Below are 22646 nucleotides of genomic sequence, written 5' to 3' on the forward strand. Positions count from 1 at the left end.
AAGACATGAAAAGATGGAGGGGGCGGGGAGGGAGGAAGCAGACTTTTACCTTCAGGCTTAAAAACGATGTTTTCAAAGCTGTTGTAGCGTTGATCTAAGCAATCTTCAGTACTGGTGTATGAATGCCTGACAAAAACCTGGCAGGGGAAAAAAAACCTGCTGTACAATTGAGCTATTTCCTCTGAGATGCAGGAAATGAACAAACCGATATATATTTTCTCTTCCATCTGATCAGATCCACCTGCTTGAGACACAGAAACCCCGGCACCAGGGTAGAGTTCTCACTTTTGCCTACCTGTCAAGATGGGGGTTTTCAGCATGAGCACACGTGACTGAGCTAAAGAGCCACTGTCTTGTCAATTTCTGGTTTTATCTTTCTTACTCTCCATTAGTTGTGATACCCTCCGATTAAGTTTGAAAATAAAACATCTCTATCGATCTTGCACTTTCCCATTTGGCAAATATTGATCTTCCCCACGTTCTCCATAGAGGCTGAAATTAACCCCCTCTTTTTATTCCTGCTTCTGGGCTTGACATTCAACACTATGGGCAATGATGTGGTCCAGGAATTAAGCAAAGCTCTGGGGGGGGGGCGGGGGGGGCTTTTTTTAGTCAACTTGGCCGCGCTGTCTCGCTTGCTCTTTTTCTGTGCTGGCAGTCACGGAGCACTACACAGGATGGGTCTGGTTGTGCCTGGCAGGTGTGCAGGAAAAGGAAAGGCACCAGGAGAAAGAGGAGCGCAGAATAACAATAAGCTTCCTCACGGCTTCTTCACTTATTCACACTGTAAAGCCTCATTTCCTGCCAAGAGAAAGTCAGAGTCTTCAAGGCTAAAGGAGCCATTTCCCAGTGCCCACCTCTGTTACTTGTCATGAGAAAGCAGCATCAGTTTAACATAAGGCATGAGTTTAAACCCAGTTAGTTAAACCAGTGGAAAAGGTTGTGTGGACCCTCCTATCTCCCTGTAAACCAGACATATTGCAGGTTAGCTTGCACCAATTGGGAACTGACTGAAGCTAAACCACAACGAGCCATTCTGAAACCAAAATAAAAGGGTCCATGTTGTCCTTTGCACCACTTTGAGTAAATCTGATTAAAAACTAATTTAAGTTACATTGGTGCTATTTTCTCATGGAGCCAAGGCTAAAGGAAAGACAGAGTGCAACCACTTGACACATAACATTCATGTTATGGAAATCGCCATGGGATCTTTAATGTCCACAAAGAGCTGGGTTCCATTTTGAAGGGCTCATCTGAAAGACCCCCTCAGCACAGTAACCTGCTTAGATCTTGTTTCATCTGCCTGGGGAGGAACCGCTAAAATGACTCTTCCTGGGATTTGAACCTGTGATTCCAGGCAGCCTTAATATGCTGTACATGAGCACGTATAGGTATTCCCTGTGGGTTACAGATGTTTCCTTGAAAAGGTTCTCAGTATATGTAATTAACTGGACATGTGGGGCCAAATTCTGCTGCTGGTTACACCCCTGCAAACCCCAAGACCCTTAGTCCCAGGAGGGTCTAGTCTTCTGACTGGAAGCAAGCCCCAGGCATCCTGCCCAGCTTACTGAGAAGAGCTCTGTCTCTTTCCCCAACACGAGATATTACCTCACCCACCTTGTCTCTCATCCCCTGGGACCAACATGGCTCAATGAACTTCTCGCTCCCAGGAAAAGATGTTATGTGATTTTAAAGTAGACTTTAATTAAATATTTTAAACTCCCAGCTGAGTCCCATACGCATTTAGCAAACACTGGTCTTTTTGCCCCTTGTGTGTTTCGTGATTCAGCTGAAGTTAACATGAATGTTCTCTGTCTGTAACAACCCCCTGCATCGTGGATGGCTGTCACCTCTGGCCAGTGCTGGGGATCAGCTTGCTGCTCCTGTGTACCAAGCAGAGGGAACACAAAGCAGGCTTTCTGGAGCCCATAACGAAGGGCTGTTGGTAGCTGGATATTTAAAAGGATGCCTCCCCTGAGTGACCAGAGAAAGTCACACCTTTGAGGGCTGTAGTATTTCAGTCCCCTCTGAATGTCTGCTACCAGGCAGGGAGGCAAGCATGATAGGCACTACAAACACCAAGTCCTTGCCTTCGGTGGGTAGAAATCAACTTCCATTTTGAGTCACAGAAGGTGACTTTTCTAGGGCTACTGGAAACTGAAAGGGACAATTACTCAAGAAAAGAGCAACCTAATGGTTCCTCACCTAGCTCCTATGGGCACCCCACTAACAAGGTATAAAGGTAATGGGGTCTCATTGGGGTTCCCTCCATGCCATCCACCTGCTGCATATACACAGTCAAGCCCGTGCCACCTGCATGCATGCTGCTGCTGGCCACAGGCAGTTTCCCTGCCTGGCTCCCAATTTTTCAGTCCTTCCTCCTGTGCTCCTTGCCACCCGGCCTTCCCTGCACAGCCAGCTCCCAGGCTGCTGCCTGTGCCGTTTCTCCCACTCATATGCAGACCCCTCTCTCTGTACTGACCATGGTCCCCTCTAGCCTCATGTTGCTTCATGCCCCTGAGTGATGTAACATGGTGAATGGCAAAGGGTGGGGAAAGATACTGATGTCTTGGGGATGAAAAGCCCCACCCCAGAGGCAACTGAAACAGCCACTGCCAAGCCCCTGGCACGAGAATGGGTGGAGCAGAGCCCCTGGCCGGCGACCCTCCAATCCCCGAGTGGCAGGCGATTCCCACACCTCCCCTGTACCCTCGCGCAGGGAGGGCCGGGCGTTGCTATGGCAAAAGAATGTTAAGTAACTACGGGGGCGGGGCGTCTCCAGGAAAGAGCCAATCAGCGAGGCGACACAGATCCGCGCGGGGGAGATTAAAGTGCCAGCCTCAGGCTGCTGCTCCAGCCGAAGTCTTTGCCCAGAGCCAGGGGTTGAGCAGGTACAGGGGCCGCTGCCTGGGGGGCTTTGCGGAGCAGCTGGTGCGGCAGACGGGCTGTAGCTGGGGTCCCTGTGCTGGCTGGAGTGGTCACTCGCTGCTTCCACTGACGCTTGTTTTTTCAGCCTGCAGCCCCCTCCAGCTGGGGGGAGAGGCGTGCTGCGGGGGCGCAGAGGGGTGGCTTCCTTCCTTGGGTAGGAGGCCAGGCTCTGCAGAGCTGCTCTCTGGCTGTGCGAGGGGTGCAGCTTGGGGCTCGCCTGATGTAATTGATTGCAGGGGCTGCAGGCTGCTCCCTTCCCCCCAGCTGCTAGGGGCAGGCAATTTTTCTGCCTTTGCTGGGAGGGTAGGAGCCATAAAGCAGGTTACCGACCTGCTAGGTCTCTCAGGCAGTAGTGGACTGGTTAGAGGCTCTTCCTGAAAGAGGCTTTCACGAGTTGTTTTAATAGATGTCTAAAATCTTCTGAGAAGAAGTAGCAGCATTTAGTCCTCCCTCCTCATCTCAAAGCCTGTTAGACTGAGCTGTCCCCCTGTGCAGTTCTGTTCCAATTGACAAAGACATGCAGAAATCCAATCCATGAGTTGACTGGTGAAAGGTCTATTCTGCTAGTGGTACAGCCAGAGACAAAGGGCTTGATGAGTAAACTGTCCTCAATGTGCATGCAAGTTACAGCTTAAATCCAGCCCTAAAGCAGGGGTGGGTGAAGCCTGTGGAGTTGACTGGCCTCTTCCTCTCCCTGCCGCATGCTGGCAGCTGGCTGGTATGTACTTGTGGATTTGGCTACTAGTAATGGTATCTGGCTTCTCATGCAACTGTTGAGCATAAATTGTTTTAAATGACTCCCTAAGTAGGAAGCACCTCAAAGGGCCAACATTTTCAGGATCTCTTCTCCAAAAGGCTTGGGCAATATATCCCATGCCTGATGGTGAATGCAAAAAGATAAGAACTGGAACGTGTGTGCAAAACTGCTACATGAGCATGTTTAGAAAGACCTTGTTTCTAACATCTCAGCTGCATCTGTGACTTCAATGCTAGTAATACCCTAGGACTGCTGATGAAGTGTAAACTTGCCTTGCTTGTCCTTTACTAAACTTCTCAGGCTGTTTGGTCACCTGCGACATCAGCCATTGTGAGCTACCTCAGCTGGTGGTGTGCACCATATGCTTTCCCCAGTAGCATGCATCTGAGTGTGTAGTCATGGCTAACATTGACTGTTGCGTGGTCTTTAAAATAACAAAACACTTGTAACCACAGCTTTGTGATGGGTAAGGCAGGGATAGCTTAGTGGTTTGAGCTTTGGCCTCCTAAACCCAGGGTAGTGAGTTCAATCATTTAGGGAACTGGGATAAAAATCTGTTTGGGGATTGGCCCTGCTTTGAGCAGGGGGTTGGACTAGATGACTCCTGAAGTCCCTTCCAACCCTGATATTCTAAGGCTTCTTAGTGCAAATTCTAACCTGGAAAAATACTTAAATCTGAGCTGCTTGCTGGCTGATAGCAGTATAACAAGAATTGTAATAGAGGTGTCCTAGTTATTCCTAACCAGTACAGATTACCTGGTGGTGTAAGAAAGTAGGCTTGCACATATTCAGTCTCTTCATAGCTACCACTTAAGTCAGTGCTTTCATCATGGACTCTCTTGCATCCCTCTCAAGCTTTGAATGTGTCTAAACTAAAGACAGAATGAGATAAAAGCTACAGTATCAAGTAATGGCTACAAAAATCTCTTAGGACGAGTCTGGGTTCTTGTCACAGAACAGATCTGTCCTTAGTGACAAATGTAACTTCAATGGCCTAGTGTTAGTCACTGGGTTTTTGTTAGCCAGACTCGGGTCACTTAGAATACTAACCGCCAGGATAGCTTATGCTCCAGAGTATGAGCTTTAAATGGTCCTTCCTGTCCAGAAAACAAAATCGTGCCCAGACACTGATGCAGTAGAGTGTGTACTGGGGGCAAAGCTGTTTGGAGCACTAGATTTTGGACACTGGAACATGTATGTTCACAACCCATACCTGTGCCAGGTGCAGTCTCTCCCTTTAGACCAAGGCCTTGGCTACACTGGTGCTTTACAGCGCTGCAACTTTCTCGCTTGGGGTGTTAAAAAAACACACCCCTGAGCACAGCAAGTTACAGTGCTGCAAAGCGCCAGTGTAAACAATGTCCCAACGCTGGAAGCGCGGCTCCCAGCGCTGCAAGCTAATCCCCACGGGGAGGTGGAGTACGTGCAGCGCTGGGACCACACTTGAAACTCCAAAGCGTCGCCACGGGAGCGCTCCTGCGGCAGCGCTTTGGAGTTTTGAGTGTAGCCAAGCCCCAAGTTAAACCCTGTAAGTGTAGCTTGCCGACTAGTTGCAGTGAAACTAACTAATCACTGAAACTTAATCTGTTCTGTCTCAAATCCTATCTGCAGCTGAAGCTTTGAACTCGCTCAACAAACAGTTGACAAGATGCCTACCACAAACGAGCAAGATGAGAGGATGAAAAAGTTTAAAAATAAAGGCAAAGATACAGCTGTAAGTATGGAGGTCCCTGGCCAACCAGTGTCCTGACAAATTTGTGTGCGTGCAGGGTTCCTCACGAGGTGTTTTACCTTATGGCACAGAACTTGAAAATGTTGACTGTAAGTGGTCTAAACAGTAGTTTTCAGAATATGATAAAGCATGCAACATGAGATTTAGGCTTGGCTTACACCAGAGGTTCTCGACCTATGGGCTGCTTGTAGCATGCAGCTGTGGCCCATGTGACATCCTCAGGGCCATATTGTGTGATTGTAGCCCATATAAGTCAGAGAGCTACATATGTGGCCTCCAATGGTAAATAGGCTGAGAACTATTGATCTATACTGTGAAATTATGTCAATATAATCATGTTGCTTCATGCCCCTGAGTGATGTAATTATACCAAACAGATCCATGGTGTACACAGCTTCTTGGGAAGATGCTTTACTTAGGCAGAAAGGAGAAACCTGTCTCCTGCCAGCATAGGTGGTATCTTCACTGAGCCCTACAGTGGCACAACTACACCACTACAGCTGCAGTGCTGTACGTGTAGACAAACCTTAATACAGCAGGAGGAAAACATGCCTCGAGATTGAAGGAACAAGATCTAGCTTTAAACTGCAAAAGAGAAACTAAAATGTGGTAAGAAATCACTGGGGCAGAAAGCCGGTTCTCAACACTTGTAACAGGCAGAGATTTTGCTTTTCGGTTCTGTCAAACTGAACTTAATGGTATCAGTCATCATTTTGTGCAGCTACAAACACTTGAGGGCTAAAGCTAGCGCTAAAACTGTGTCTTGCTTGGCTTGGGGTGTTTTTGTTTGAGTTTTCCATAGCCCTCAAAACAAAATTATCTGCATGACGGTCAAGACTTTGTAAAGATTACCTATAACATAGAATTTGAGAGATGAATCTGGGTTCTATTCAGTTGGAACAGTGTTTTCTAGAACTTCCTCTGTGGTCCCCTTGTACAGAAACTGAGGAAAACCCTATAAAAACTAGGGGGGGAAAAATGCGAACTGACAGAGGATTTGAGGGCAGGTTTCATAACTGACAACTTTCTCCAGCTGGCAACATCTCAAGTTGACAAACCTTTAAAAGTCCTGCCGAGTTTTAAAATAAAAACATCCTGGGGTAAGGAAAATATTTGTAGGGGCTTGTGTAAACTTGAAAGCTCTCTTAGATTAACCTGAATTGCTTTAGGATAAACTGCCTTGCATCCACATGTTTAGTTACAACATCCCATTCTGCTTTAATCCATTTTGGATGCAGATAGACTAATTTGAAAGGAGTTGCCCTGGCATAAGGTTGGTCTGGATACATCCCCATTTAGAACTAGCTATTCTGCCTAGTAGTCCTCCCACTGCTATCCCACAATGCATTAGGGCCCACCTGGGTGGGCCCATCTGTTTGTTCTACTTCTTCTGGGTCATCTTGACCAGAAGTCATTGCCCTAATTGAATGCTGGTGTGCAGCCAGGTCTGCCTCCTTTGGAGAGCTCTCTCACAGTCACATACAAATTATAGCGGCCATGCCCCCATGTGGGATGACAGGAGAGGAATCATGGGCATTAGCTTGACCAAGTCCTCCAGTTCCAGTGGCTTCCAGTAGGTGTTCCCTCATACAGTGAGAAAAATCCCAGAACTTATGAGCCTGGTGGTGGATCACAATACCATGGGATGTCTGCCCAGAGTGCTCTGCACTTTTTGAAAAAGCGCAGTGATGTGCAGTCTCTGATCCAAAAGGGAAGTCGTTACAGCAGTATAACAAAGCAGTCTGGACCTGCTGCTTTGGGAATAGTTATACCTGATTGTCGGTATGTCTGTACTACAAAATTAGGTTGAATTTATAGAAGTTGATTTTTTTAGAAATCAATTTTATACAATTGATTGTGTGTGTCTCCCCACTTAAAACCATTAACTCGGCAGAATGTATCCACAGTACCGAGGCTAGTGTTGACTTCTGGAGCGTTGCACTGTGGGTAGCTATCCCACAGTCTCTGCTGCCCATTGGAATTCTGGGTTGAGCTCCCAATGCCTGATGGGACAAAAACATTGTCACAAGTGGTTCTGGGTACATGTTGGGCATCTTGTCTTTTTGGAACAGAGTTCTGATAGCATGGATTCGTCTCCCTATACAGTGATCAGATCCCATACCTTCCATTCGGTCTATGCTGGAGCTCTTTTGCAATTCTGGGACTCAATCATGGTCACCTTTGCTGATGAGATCTGCACTCACCTGCACATTGCCCTGCTGGCCAAACAGGAAATGAGATTCAAAAGTTGCAGGCCTTTTCCTGTCTACCTAGCCAGTGCATCTGAATTGAGAGCGCTGCCCAGAGTGGTCACAATGGAGCACTCTGGGATAGCTCTGAGGCCAATATCATTGAATTGCAGCCACACTACTCCAATTCAACCCAGCAAGGTTGATTTCAGTGCTCCTCCCCTCGTCGGGGGAGGAGTACAGAAATCAATTTTAAGAGCCCTTTAAGCTGGAGAAAAAAACGGCTTGGTCATGTGGACAAGTGCAGGGTTAAATTGATGTAATGCTGCTAAATTCAACCTAAACTCGTAGTGTAGACCAGCTTTCTCTCAATCTGAGAACACTCAAGTGGACCCAAACCCTTGTACATGACTACAGTGAAGCTTTCTCTTGGAGAGGATAACTGTTGTGATCAGTATCGGATTTGTAGGTGCACCAGAGACAGTCTGACTACACTGGTGTCAGGAATGCCCTATGGGGGGAGGACTGACAGGGAGGATGGATTTATGAAAACTTACTGATAGGAAGTGCCAGTGCAGATAGAGTAGTGCCCCCCCCTCCCTTAAGAGGGGAAATGTCAGAACAAGTCCTCTTAAGACTTTGTCTGAAGTTTCCTAGTGAAATGCAAATAACATCTATGCCAATAAATTAGCTATTTCTAACATGTCTAAACAAAGCTGCCCTTTTCCCTTTTGCATATGTAAGGATGCAAGCCAAAAGCTGTTCTTCGTAAATGATGACAAGGGCAGACTTCTGATAGAGATCTGGATTGCTTGGTAAACTGGGTGCAAGCAAACAATGGCTTTTTAATATAGCTAAATATATACGGCTAGGAGCAAATAATGTAGGCTGTATTTACGGGCTGGGGAGTTGATCCTGGGAAGCGATGACTCTGAAAAAGATTTGAGGGTTGTGATGGATAATCAGCTGAACATGAGCTCCCTGGGCGATGCTGTCACCAAAATGGCTAATGTGATTCTTGGGTACACAAACAGCAGAACTGCATGTAGGAGTAAGATTATTTTAGCTCTAGCACTGGAATACTAGCTCCAGTTCTGGTGCCAACAATTCAAGAAGGATGTTGATAAACTGGAGAGGGCTCAGAGAAGAGCCACGAGAACAATTAAATTTATTAGAAAAAGTTCCTTATAACTGACTCAGGGTGCTCAGTCTCTTTTTAGTTTAACAAAGAGAAAGTTATGGGGTGATTTGATTAGTACCTACATGGGGAACCAAGATTTAATAATAGGCTCTTTAGTCTAACAGAGAAAGATGTAACATGATCCAATGGCTGGAAATTAGACAAATTCAGAGTGGAAACAGTGTAAATTTAACAGTGAGGGTAATTAACCACTGGAACAAATTACCACAGATACTGATGTATTCCCCATCGCTGGTGATTGGATGTCTTTTCTAAAAGACATGTTGAAGTTCTGTGTCCTGGCTTATGAATAAGCCCTGCAGAATTCACTTTTCTTTTATGATTGACAGAGAATATTGCTGTCTGGTTTTAAGCATTTTTAAGTTATGGACTTTAAACATTCAGTTTCCAGAAATCATCAGGAGGTGTCAGACAATTATTTAATGACAGGTGTTGAGATTCAGAAAGAAAGCTTTAAGCACAAATTGTCTGCATCACATGTCAAAATATACAAAGTAAATATTCTTAAAATAAAACTAGAATTTCTCAAATAGCACTTTTCTTTCTTTGCCTGTCTAATTTTCAGTTGATCATGTTTTCACTGGTTTGTGTGTGGATGGTGAAATTTACATTTGTCTGTAAATGTCATCTTTCCAAGCTTAATTCTACAGGAGATCAGACTAGATGAACACCAGTGGTCTCTTCTGGCCTTGTAATCTGTGAATCTGATTTACCTTAATTTCTCTAGGATAGTACTAAAGCATTTACCGCAGGAATATCACCTGCTCTCCTAGGCCTTGGCTACACTGGCACTTTACAGCACTGCAACTTTCTTGCTCAAGGCTGTGTTTTTTCACACCCCTGAGCGCAGCAAGTTACAGTGCTGCAAAGCACCAGTGTAAACAGTGCCCCAGCGCTGGGAGCGTGGGCAAGCTAATCCCCACGGGGAGGTGGAGTACCTGCAGCGCTGGAAGAGCTCTCTCCCAGCACTGGCACCACGACCACACTCACATTTCAAAGCGGGAGCGCTCCCGCGGCTGTGCTTTGGAGTTTCGAGTGTAGCCAAGCCCCTAGTCACCAAAGCAGTTGTAAAGCATGTCCAATAGCAGATCATTACAAGATTCCCATTTTTTGGTCTTGCAGCATAACTCTCAACTTTCCACAATCCCCTGCCCCCAATAATGACAGGTTGGCACCAACAATCATGTGTAAGACTTGTCCCAATATTTGTGAAGCTACAAAGCTTAAATAAGTGAAACAGGAAATCTGAGCAGAACACTCGAAGACTAAACTTGGGATAGACGTCAGATCGCTTCCTAGAGAAATAATGTGTGCGGTGCTATGAAACATCCATCTTCCGAGCTGATACTCACAAAACAGCTTGTAACATATGGCACTCTTCCTTCATAGGCGATGAGACGCCAGAGGATGGAGGTTAATGTCGAACTTCGAAAGGCCAAGAAAGATGAACAGATCCTAAAACGAAGGAACATTTCTTTCTCTTCCATGGGAGAGTGTCTTTCTCCAGAACAAGAGAAAAAGAATGCAGTGAGTACAGTGCAAAAACAATGCCAGCTGCTAGACTCTGTAGCCAGGCTAACTCATATAGTGACATAGTTGCTAGGAACTCTGAGCTGTTCAGATGTTACCGTGACCACTACAATCTATTTTAAGTGACTCAGTTCTACAGGAAGACTATCCAAAATAAACTAGAAAGGAGATGTCTGAAAACCTCTTCCAAGGATATGTTAGACTTCCTGTTAGAAGATAGAACTAGCAAGAATGCAAGCTGGCTACTTGAGCAGTGAATGCAATGTGATACCTGATAGTTTGGCTACACTGGAACCTTCTCAATGAACTTGCAGGCTTATTCCTGCCTGGCACAAGGGATCAGTTACATCTGAGGTTTTCAAGGACTTTCTTCCTCTGCCTCATCCTGAAACTGCATTGCATAAAGGATGGATATTTAGACATGCAGTGGTGACCGATTGGGCCTAGACTTCTAGTTGACTACAAAGATGAAGTCTGAGTCTTGGCTTACCTTGTCTGACTCTGAATCTCATTTCTCCATGACAGGCTGCTCAGCTCTCCTTGGAGGAAATTGTTCAAGCTGTGAATGGAAACAACCCTGAGCTTCATCTGAAGGCTACTCAGACAGCCAGGTATTTTTAACAGTTCTTTCTGTGCAATAGAATACAATTGATGTAGTGCCCATATGTGCTACAGACCTGTTCCCTGCTCAAGAGTTTCTCTGCAGACCTAATTGAACTAGAGAGGATGGGTTGTCTGGTGGTTAGGGTATTGGCATAGGACTAGACATTTGTGTTGAAGTCCCTACTTCACCAGACTTCCTGTGTGACCTTGAGCAAGTTACTTAGTGTGTCTGCCTCAGTTTCCAACCTGTAAAATGGGGATAATAATACTTCACCACACAACTGTGAGGAAGGGAAGAAATCAGACTGAGGCATTCAAATAGTGCAGCAATTGGGGTGGGGTGGAGGGAGACATGAAAGTACCTGAAACAATGGAAGGGAAAGGGGCAAGCGTACAAAAGCCAGAATCCAAAACATGAGGCAACTCAAACATTAGCCTGTGTAGCAGTAGGGGTGCTTCCTTGCTAACTCATGCATGGGGAAAGGGATGAGTCCTGTCCTGTGAGTGATGGAGCCAAGTGGGGGGAGGAGGGGAAGAGACCAACCAATGTCTGAAGCTCAGGTTAGAACAGCTTAAGAACAGACTTTAATGTCTGAGGGGACAAGTACTGTGAAGGAACACAGCTGGTCAAGTGTCTCCTCTCCTTGAAAGAGTTAGGCCTGCTTGAGGTGCAATTCTTCCTTCAGGCCACATAGCAGTCTCCCACCTTGGCCTTCAGAAGGTAGAGGGGTTGCTATGGCTGCCACCACTCACTGAAGGCTCCTTCTGGCTTGACTCCCTAGGCAAGGGCATCTGATATGTCTGCCAGAATGACTAGGACACCTGCATACTGTGGTTAAAAACCTGTGGCTGGCTGGACTTGCAGGGCTCCAGCTAAGAGGCTGTTAATTGCAGTGTAGATGTTCACAGGAGCCTGAGGTGGAAGAATCCCAAAGGTCAGGCTGCAGCCCAAGCCTGAATGTCTGCACCACAGTTAAACAGCCCCTTAGCCAGAGACCCGCAAACTGGCATGAGCCACCTGTGGGGTTTTTAATTGCCACATAGATGTACCCCAAGAGCCTTCCTAAAGGTTCTGTGGTGGTTATGATGGGCAGTGCAGTAACTTCTCTCCTCTAGAGACTGGTTCAAATGCATTTACTTCACAAGTGACAAACTTGGCCTCTACTAGGCCCAGCTTGTGCACATCACTAACACCACTTGAAAACTAGATGTGACTGACCCCTTTCAAGGAGGAGGAAGGCCAGTCTTCCAGGTGCATGGCAAAGCTGACCTGCAGTTGACTTTTGAGTGTCCCAGGCAAAATATCAACAAGCTGTAGGTAGTCAACCTGGCAGACTGTACCAAAACAAGTCTTCTAAAGGACCCCATAAAAAAAGCAGTAATCCCTAAAGAGGGAGTATTACTGCTGTTAACATGCTTTCTCTGGTCGTCACTGCTTTGAGCCACAGGCAAACAATGATATTGCTGCCACCGTGACCTCTTGACCCATGTGACTACAGTTTCTGTAGAAGACTAACTCTTGGATACACAATAACACAACTACTAGTTTAGGCAAATCCAACAGATGCTGAATTCAGTTTTCCTATAGTGAGAGCTACAGAGTTTGTATACTTGCTGTGTAAAACACTCCAGGGTCCATGTGACTATCTGAATCTAAACTGTAGGATTGTGGTTCATTTCCCACTGAGTGAAAAGGGAGAAGTTACCCTGAGATGCCATTTCCTGTCTGTCCCCCACAGGAGGATGCTGTCCCGGCAGAGGAACCCACCTCTCAATCAGATCATTGAAGCAGGGATTATTCCCAGACTGGTGGAATTCTTGAGCCGTAATGATAACGTTACCTTGCAGTTTGAAGCCGCATGGGCACTAACTAACATTGCTTCTGGAACATCTGACCAGACAAGAGCCGTTGTGGAGGCAGGTGCTGTCCCAGCCTTCGTAGCCCTCTTGTCTTCTCCACACATGCATATCAGTGAACAGTCTGTGTGGGCACTGGGTAACATAGCAGGTAAGAGGCGCTCTCTAGCTTTCACAAAATGGTGACCTGTGCAAGGGCTATCCTTTGGAATGCCTCCAGATTTTGCCTTTTAATCACTGTTGCCTTGGCAATAATCTCATGCCCTCTAGCCTTAATGGGAACTATATATCTAGACTGCTCAAGATATAAAGACTAGGGTAGACCCAATAAATTCATCTACTTAACTTTGCTGTGGTATAGGCAAACCCTTCAGCACACATGCTGGCTAACAACCCTTACTGAGACCTTAAATTCCTCTTATGAAGGCAGAGTACTCAATCTTTATTCCCCCCATATCTGCCTCTTCTATCACCCCTTTCTTGCCCAAGAGTGTGGTTTTGATTTTCTTAAAGTTCAGTTTGTGTGAAGGGAAAAACTGTCTGGCCACTGAATTCTCACCAATTGAGAACAAACAATACTTGATGGCTGTAGTCTGCCTACCAAAAATAAACGACCTCTTCACTTACTGTCGGCTGCAAGCGTAAACATTACTTGTAATATGTTCTTTAATGCATCAGGAAGTAGTCTGGCTGCTAGATAAGACAACTGTAAACAAACCATTCTGCTTTTCTCCACACAGGTGATGGCCCCATGTACAGAGACTCCCTTATCCACAACAATGTGATTCCTCCTCTGTTGGCCCTGGTGTCGCCTTCTACTCCTGTAAGTATTCCAGCTCCTTGAATCAGTAGCTGTTAATCACTTGACTAATTGCTTAACTGTGACTACTAATCACTTGTAACAAAGCCAAATGTTAACCCCTTTGTGTAAAGGTGGGATGGGCTCTGCTCTTGTGATAAAAGGGTTGGGGAGAAGAGATTGAAAGAAAAGGATATCTTGTCCTGTATATAGTTAATGGTTTGTGATTGGCTAATTGGAAATGCCCACTGGATACAAACAAAGATCTGACTGCTTTCACCTGTCAGTGTTGCTTTGGCTGTCTAATAGTGGCAAATGTAGCAAGTTGGTCCCCCTGCACCTAGATCTAAGGAACCTTTCCACTCTAGGGGTACATCTACACTACAGGATTATCCTGATTTTACATCAACCGTTTTATAACGATGGTGATCAAGTTAGGTCACGCGCCACATGCTTAATTGGGGCATGTGCATCCATTCCGGTCCCAGGTTAGCATCGTTTTCGGGCATCGGCCTGTGGGGTGCTTTCCGTGCATCCCTAGTTCCGCCCATCTCCCCCACCCTTTGAATTCATGGGTGAGAGACCAGTGGTCTGGGGCAAACAATCTTGTCCGGGTGTGTTCTGGACGAAATGTCGTCAGTCCTTCTTCCTCCAGGAAAGCAAGCAGACAATCCATTCGCCCCTTTTTCCCTGGATTGCCCTTGGCAGATACCATGACAGCACCTGGAGCCGTTCAGCCTTTTTGATCACGCATGTGTACCTGTCATGCGCGGACAGAGGGTAACTCAGCTGAACGCGCTCATTTACGTTTGCCATGATAGCAGAGATGGTTATAGATCCTCTGTACATCTGCTGCCAGTTAGTTCGGCCATAGATGACGTTATCTTGTCCTTCGTACGTCTGCTGCTTCATGGGTCCCTGGCTTGAGATCAGCGGTCGCAGGCACTAGTATGACTACAGTCAATGCCCTCCCTTTATGGTTTCTCAAATAGGTCAGTCTCCTAAGGGGGGATACGGGGGGCACGTTTAAGTTTATGTTAATTCTTTTATACTGTTTTTGTTCTGTTTGTTTTTTGTATTCTATATCTACCTTTTTTATATAGTTGATATATGATTACTATTGTATAATCTTTATTTGTTTTTTTGTATCGGGATTGTATTTTACTAGAGAACCAGTTCAGAGCAGCAGACTTCGTGTCCAGATCTTTGCGAAAATTGGGCAAGAAACTGAGCTACTGCATTTCCGGAGTGCCGAGCCCTTGCAACACCCACCCGCGTTGCTATCGCCTCTCCCCAACACTTCTAGGCTACTGTGGCGTGCTGTCACCTCCCATTGTGTGTCATGAATTAAGTAATGCAGGAATAAGAAACATCTGGTTGTAGATAAAATTGCAGGGGAGGCAGCCTCCGGATGCTATGACGTCCCAGCAGACATTAGGCAGTTGCAGGAGAGGAGCCCAGGATCCGCTGCTGTGCTAGTTCCAGCCAGTACAGATCTGCCTTTACACAGGAAGGGAGCGGGCTTGATGAGCTCCGCCCCCAGTTGTTTGATGAGGACGTTAACGATGTTTTTAATCTCTGGAAGACAGGAGTCATTTTTTTTTACCCAGGCGCCCAACGGCAACCTACACTGAGGCACCAGAGCACTCACGGGTGATTGACGACGATATATCAGTCTATTGTACCGTTCCACCAGGGGGGAGAGAGCGGGATACTGCTCTTCACTGCCAACAGCTCGCATTCACACCAGCTTCGTAGATATTGGGTGACACTTTTGAAAAAAGTAACACAATTTCTTCCCTTTTGCTTTCACTGGTGGGCGGGGGAGTATTGAGCTATACGTGAAACACCACTGACAATGTGTCTGAATACAGAGCCTGGGAGCTCGCGAAGAATGCAATAGTTTTCTCAGACTGCTGTGTGACCTGTGGATAGGCTGGAGTCCTCCAGTACCCGCTCTTTCCTCCATGGCGTCCATTTGATTCGTTGGCTTGCCGTTTATGTTGTTGTCACAGCCCATTTATGCGTGGAATTTTTTTCAAACGGTTTGGTTTGTCTTCTTAACGCGAGCTCTGATAGAACGATTGTGTCTCCGCCCTCAGCGATTCAGGTCCAGTATCTCCGTACAGTCCTGTGGGGTCTTTTGGATTCGGGACTGCATCGCCGCTCCCCCCCCCTGCTGATCAGAGCTCCACGCTGGGCAAACGGGAAATGTAATTCAAAAGTTCGCAGGGCTTTTCCTGTTTACCTGGCCACTGCATCCGAGTTCAGATTGCTGTCCAGAGCAGTCACAGTGGTGCACTGTGGGATACCGCCCAGAGGCCAATACCATCGATTTGCAGCCACACTAACCCTAATCTGATATGGTAATACCGATTTTAGCGCTACTCCTCTCGTTGGGGAGGAGTAGAGAAACCAATTTAAAGAGCCCTTTATATCGATATAAAGGACCTTGTAGTGTGGACAGGTGTGCAGTTAAATTCATTTAATGCTGCTAAAATAGGTTTAAACGTGTAGTGTAGACCAGGCCTGGGTCTCATCCTCTTTTAAACCTCTCAATTTGTCTGGTGCTCAGTTGCAAACAACTGTCAGAACTAGATAGAAAGTGCTGAATTGTCACTCCCGAAAGGATGGGGGCTGGGGGAGGGAGAGGAGGTGAACAAGAAGCAGTAGGGTGACCAGACAGCAAATGTGAATCGGGACTGGGGTGGAGTAATAGGAGCCTGTATTATAAGACTCAAAAATCAGGACTGTCCCTATAAAATCAAGAGATCTGGTCACCCTAGAAGCAGCAAGGTTAACTTGTGCTCTGTAACACACACGCTGCTCATGGGAGGAGGGAAGTAATGCAGGGTCTGGTGTGCCTCCTGGTTTAGTAGCATCTAACATGGACTCAAGCACTAGCCATTACTGGTCCCTGCCCCAAAGAATTTAAAATCTTGGCTCTAAACACAAAACAAAGAATAAAGGGGGGGGTTGGAGGTTGGCAATGCAGGTGTATTATACATCACTTTATCTGCAAATCCATGTCAGTGATCCAGGAAATTCACCAGTCCAGATCCTTACTACATAACTGTCTAATACTATCTCCTTTGGATGAACTGCTTAGTCTGACCCTGCTGAGAGTTTCTGAGATCATAAATGTGTTTTTGGGGCTCCTCTCCTCCCTGAAAGGGCTGAGGCTTTGTACAGGATGCTCCCTGGAAAACAGCAGGGTTAGGGTTGGGCCTAGTGACCTGCATGGATGCCTACAGTGGGGTGTCCATAGGGCACTGATGTCCTATATTGTCCTTTCCTATGGGTAGAATAGAGGCAGGAGAGCCTGCTGTGCACTACTTCTGGGTAGAGGAGGGGCAGTTTAGGGCAGTGTTAAGCAAATGTCCTTCCCTTAGATCAGCGGTTCTCAAACTTTTATATTGCTGATGCCTTTCACATAGCAAGCCTCTGTGTGCAGCCTCCCCACATAGATTAAACACTTGTTTATATTTAACACTACTATAAATGCTGGGGATGAAATGGGGTTTGAGGTGGAGGCTGACAACTTGCAACCCCCTGAAGGGTCATGACCCCCAGTTTGAGAAGCCCTACCTTAGATCTGCCTAGTTCTTGCAGAATTTTTCTGTCTCTTGCTGCTGCATTCCTAGATGTACTCGCATACTCTTGCCTCCTCCCAGGGAACCACATGGATAGATTAGTTGTGTATTGAAAACATAATATGGTAGATGCAACTCTTTGTGAACCCAGATGTTGCTGTCCTTCAGAAAGTCAGTGCTTCCCTCCTGCTGTGATGAATATGGCCTGCACAGCACTAGCTATTCATAGCTTCTGTGCACAGTACAGTAGATCAGCTCATGCTGAAAAACCAACCACTTCAGATCACTACATAATCTTGGTCCCAAGGTCCAGCAAATGCTTGCCTTGGAAACTAGCATTTAACTTGTAACATGCCAGACAGCTCTAGTTTAAAAATCTCACTGTTTTAGTATCAGTTTGTTGTACCACCAGGTATTTATTTGAGATGTCTCACCAGGTAGCAATTTATCATGGGGGGGGGGGGTCTGGGCGGGGGGAGGAGACTGCCTTCTTCCTCCTACCTCATCTCAGATGGGGGCACCCTATTAACTCACCTCCCATCTTATCCTTTCTCTTTGCCCCCACCCCCCAAACTTCACAGAAACCTGCGACTGGCTTTGCAGGATTCTCTTACACTGACTCTTTGCTGTTCTCCTCTAACTCATGAGGAAATGCTATTAAATGGGGCAAATGCACCACTTCCAGAGTGCTTCCTTTCCCTGGTCTTAGCTTTGCAGATTTTCAGTCTTGTATGAGAACATCCTCCCTTGTGTTTCAGGTTGGGTTCCTGCGAAATATAACATGGACACTGTCAAACCTCTGCAGGAACAAGAACCCTTACCCACCACTTGAGGCCGTGAGACAGATCTTGCCAGTGCTCATTCGCCTACTGAAACATGAAGATAAGGACATCCTCTCTGACACTTGCTGGGCTGTATCCTACCTGACTGATGGGTCCAATGATCGCATCCATGTGGTGGTGGAGACTGGGATTCTCCCGAGGCTGGTGGAACTCATGGCCAGTCCAGAATTAAGTGTTGTGGTAGGTAGAACACGTGGCCTATGGCAAGGAATACTCATTCTTTCATGAATCTCACTCCTCCACAAAGGCACAATTCAGTGCTACAAAGAAACCTAAAAAGCAAGACTCCTCCCTTCAAGGACTGGAATTGGAAGCATGCTGGAGGTGGGAGGGAAACAAAGGTATCTGGAGATATTTAAGAGTAGGTTAGATAAATGTCTATCAGGGATGGTCTAGACAGTATTTGGTCCTGCCATGAGGGCAGGGGACTGGACTCGATGACCTCTAGAGATCCCTTCCAGTCCTAGAGTCTTTGAATCCTTTTCCACCATAATGGGATTGTCCTACTCCCTAGTTCTGCTGCTGATCCAACACCCTGGTCTTGCTGGCTTATGGTTGCATGACACAGGTTTAACCAAGCCAACTTCCTCAAAGTGGGACTTGTCTTAAAAGTAGGACACCAGAGTTGTGCACTAGTTAGGTTATGGCTGCTGGGGCCAGCAGCATGAATGAACTTTTCTACTGGTTAGTAAGCGAAAGACCAGTGTGGAGGGGAAACACTTCTTAGACTAGTTCTGCTTCTTGGGTGACTAAGTCTGGGGTACCTGCCCAAGACAGTCTCCTCATCTAGCTCATTCAGTGAGTGTATCATTTCTCTCTACCTAGACCCCTGCTCTACGTGCTATTGGGAACGTAGTCACGGGCACCGATGAGCAGACCCAGATGGCCATCGATGCAGGTGTGTTGACCGTCCTGCCACAGCTCTTGCAACACCCAAAGCCAGCTATACAGAAGGAGGCAGCATGGACTCTCAGTAACATTGCAGCAGGACCTTGCCATCAGATCCAGCAACTCATTACCTGTGGGCTGCTACTTCCCTTGGTGGAGCTGCTGGATAAGGTATAGGAGAAGCAGTGTGGGTGGTATGTGGTGCTGGGATTACCACTATGGCAAAAGCAGTGCTGAGTTAATAAGAGCCATGCTTCCCCCTTCTAGTCTGAGCCTTTGTTTGGACTAGGAGGAACAGCACATGCTGCTACTCTGGCCTATTTTGTGTGCCTTAAAACTGCAAGGGAGCTGCACACTTTTCTTGCATGCCCTCATAGAAGCATGCAGGTACTCTTTCCCTATGACCAACCTCTTCCATACAGACCTCACAAGTGTCAGATGACCTGTGCCTGCTGATAGTTGTGGGTGGGGAGACAGAGTGAGGGCAACTGGCTTCAGCAGTGTTACTGACCATGCTCAGTACAAGTCAAGCAGCAAATTGGGGGGGAGGTGGGGGAAGCATGACCCTACATATCCCCATGTGTCACTTCTACAAAGCTTAGCTTAATTCAAGAATTAAGCAGACTCCTGAGACTACAGAGTGCTTAAGCAAATGGCATATCAAGGAAACTGTTTAGTCCTTTTCCACTTGTTACATTTTATAGATAGGTAACTGGATCTCCAAGTTTTAACATACATCTCTCTTGCAGGGAGAATTTAAAGCTCAGAAAGAGGCTGTGTGGGCAGTAGCAAACTTCACAACAGGAGGCACTGTACAGCAAGTGGTGGAACTTGTCCAGTATGGGGTCCTTAAACCTCTGCTCAATCTGCTCTCTGCCAGAGATGGCAAAACCATCCTGGTCATCCTTGATACAATTTCAAATCTCTTCCTGGTAAGACATTCACTTCCAGTGGTCTTGCTTTTTTGTAAGTGGTGGTTTTTCCTCTGGGGGGGGCCTCAAACTTGTATGCATTAGGGTCCCACCTTGCCTGTGCATGTGGATCACCAGTATTGGCCCTACCCTTAGAATAGGCTGTAGGAAGTACAAGAATGCAAGTGTTGCCCCAAAATGACAACTAAATACCAAAAACTTGAGCTGACTTGGATAACATTAAAAGCAGTGAAAAGAGAAACAGAGGCTTGGATTCCTGCTTACAGCTCTTTCTTTCTTCATAAGAGGATGAAACAAGCTATTATGGCACTACAGCAGTGTCCTGTGTAAATATTGGCCCCTTCTGGAAATAAACTCCTATTGACGGGCTGTGTAACAGCACAGAAATAGAGTTCTTGAAAACTAAAGCTTAATATTTAAATAAAAGCACTGAGGTTAACAACTTACAATCCTCTGGGACCAGTTGTTGATCTTAACTAAATCCCTTGGAGTCAAGTATACCTCTACTCGATATGAGGCAACCCAATAAACACTGATTTGGATATAATGTGGTAAAGCAGCACTCTGAGGGGCGGGGCTGGGCACTCCAGTGGATCAAAGGAAGTTCAATATAATGCAGTTTTACCTCTAAAGCAGTAAGATTTTTTTTTTTGGTTAACTCAAGGTAGGGGTGTACTTATTGTGGGGTTTAATTTTTGGAAATACCTGAGCTTCAGGCCTCATTCTTGTAGCACTGCAGGATCCAACTGGGGAGCTTGCAGGTCACAGTGTACCTGCATGCAGGCTTTGACTCTCAACAACATTTCAGTGTGCAGGAGTGGGGATTCAATGGATAGTCCCAGAACAAGGGGTCATCTGATGGAGTTAAATTTTCAGTATGTAAAGAAGGCACCTCATGGCAGCTGGTGCATCTAATCATCTTGCTCCTTTTCCCCATCTCCACAGGCAGCTGAGAAGCTGGAGGAGACAGAAAAGCTGTGCTTTTTAGTGGAAGAACTTGGTGGCCTGGAGAAAATTGAAGCGCTGCAAACTCATGATAATACCATGGTTTATCGAGCTGCCTTAGGTCTCATAGAGAGATACTTCGCTAGTGAGGTATGTGGGCTGGAGAACAGTATCACATGTGTTCTCTGAATAGTATCTTGTGCCAGGTCTCCCCATCCAGGCTTTCAGGACCCTGAAACAATCTTGAGTTTCTGCAGTTTCTTAGCCTCAGACTATGTCATCATTCATTTCACAGGTATCAGTTACTAATCTGGACTCCAGAAGTTCAGACTTAAGTTAGGTTGAGTTGATGCCCAACAAAGTCAACCAGATCCTATCTTGCTGCTGGAGTTCCTTTTGGCTGTCTCCAAATGCCATCTGTTGGAATGATTCAAGGATTTATATAAACTGCAAATGTAAATAGGGTTCACTTATTTAAACTTAGCTAATTTATTGGCATGACTGGAAGACGAGACTAAACATCCTACTCTAATTGAGCACTCTTGTCAAGGTGCTAGCCCTATCGGTAGATCAGATCATGTTAATTCACAATAAATCTCCCTCTATCAAAAGTTAAGTTTAGAACATTGGCCTTATGCTGGAACTCTAAAGTTATGGTTACTGTTGCATTTGGGGAGGGGAAAAGGATACAAGGAACTTAGCCCTGTCATGTGCCCCTATGTGACTTACCATAACTGCAGTTGGAGCATTTGTGCATGCACAAACACAAAGCACAGCTGTGCTGCTAAAGTATCTGAAATGTGTTCATAATATCGTTAGGCTTAAAAGCGAACACTCATTGAGATGAATTGGGGCACCTCTAAATCCCAGCTTTTTGAGCAGGGCTTCTCATACCAATGTGTTCAGTACCCAAGCACAGTGGGACCCAGATCCTGCCTAAAATCTATAGGTGCTATATCGGTAGGATGTTCATATCCCAAACCCTAAGGTCTAGAAACTATAATTAAAAGGAAACACTCTGCAGGATTTTAAAATGACACTTGTAGGGAAGCCTCATGTGTTCTGGGTAGCTGACCGCAACCTTGAAGGATTTGGGGGCACAGGAAGAAGGCAAAGACTGCCATCTTCCTTACAAAGAAACTGTCAGGCTGTAACAGCAGTGATCAGAGCTTGAGTGAACACTGAACTGTACTGCAAAGCTTCTGTGAGATATGTGACCTGTAGCCCATCGACACACTACAGGAGGCCTAGAATATCCCTGCTTTGTGCAGCACTAGATGGGTTGGAACAATACCTGAACTAGTCCCCAGTCTTCTCACTGGCAGTGAGATGACTGATCTAAAGATTCCACGGCTATAAGAAATGAGTCACTTAGTCAAGTCAAATGGCCAGTCTCCACCGCATGAAACACCCATAGCTAACTGCCCCTGATTTCTCCATGCTGCAGCTGGAAGCAAACTCAGGCAGCAGCTTGACCTCACAAACCCATCCAACCTCTTGGATCAGGGCTAGGATGGCAAGCTGCAATCTCCATAGAGCTAGTTTTAGTGCCCTAGATTGAGTGAAGTTAGTGCGAATGTCTGACTTGCAGGCTGGGAGGCTTGCTCCTCAGCTGCAGCTTAGACCTACCTTGAGTATTTCCCAGATTTTAGAGGGCAGAAACTTGGGCCTCAACGATCCCAATGAGCTACTACTGCCACTATCATTCAGCTGCTGATCTGCCTTTCTCTAGGGGAATCCAAACCTGCAGCCAGAATCTGACCAAGAAAGACAAACCTTCAGCTTCTAAAGATGAAGCACCACAAAACACGGAGCTGGTGGGTGGAGGTGTCGTCCTGTCTGGCTGCCAA

General features: G+C 46.2%; 1 protein-coding gene across 1 annotated transcript; it reads left to right on the top strand.

The window, feature by feature from the left end:
- The first annotated feature begins 5298 nt into the window (after positions 1-5298).
- KPNA7 (karyopherin subunit alpha 7) lies at positions 5299-22646 on the top strand. The gene is made up of 10 exons (XM_032782947.2): positions 5299-5399; positions 10197-10334; positions 10863-10948; positions 12680-12948; positions 13538-13620; positions 17948-18211; positions 18857-19090; positions 19669-19851; positions 20797-20946; positions 22529-22646. Exons 1-10 carry the CDS (start codon positions 5334-5336, stop codon positions 22583-22585), a joined length of 1530 nt encoding a protein of 509 aa, XP_032638838.1. The 5' UTR covers positions 5299-5333; the 3' UTR covers positions 22586-22646.

This window comes from Chelonoidis abingdonii, chromosome 9 (genome assembly GCF_003597395.2).
Source record: "Chelonoidis abingdonii isolate Lonesome George chromosome 9, CheloAbing_2.0, whole genome shotgun sequence".
NCBI lineage: Eukaryota > Metazoa > Chordata > Testudines > Testudinidae > Chelonoidis > Chelonoidis abingdonii.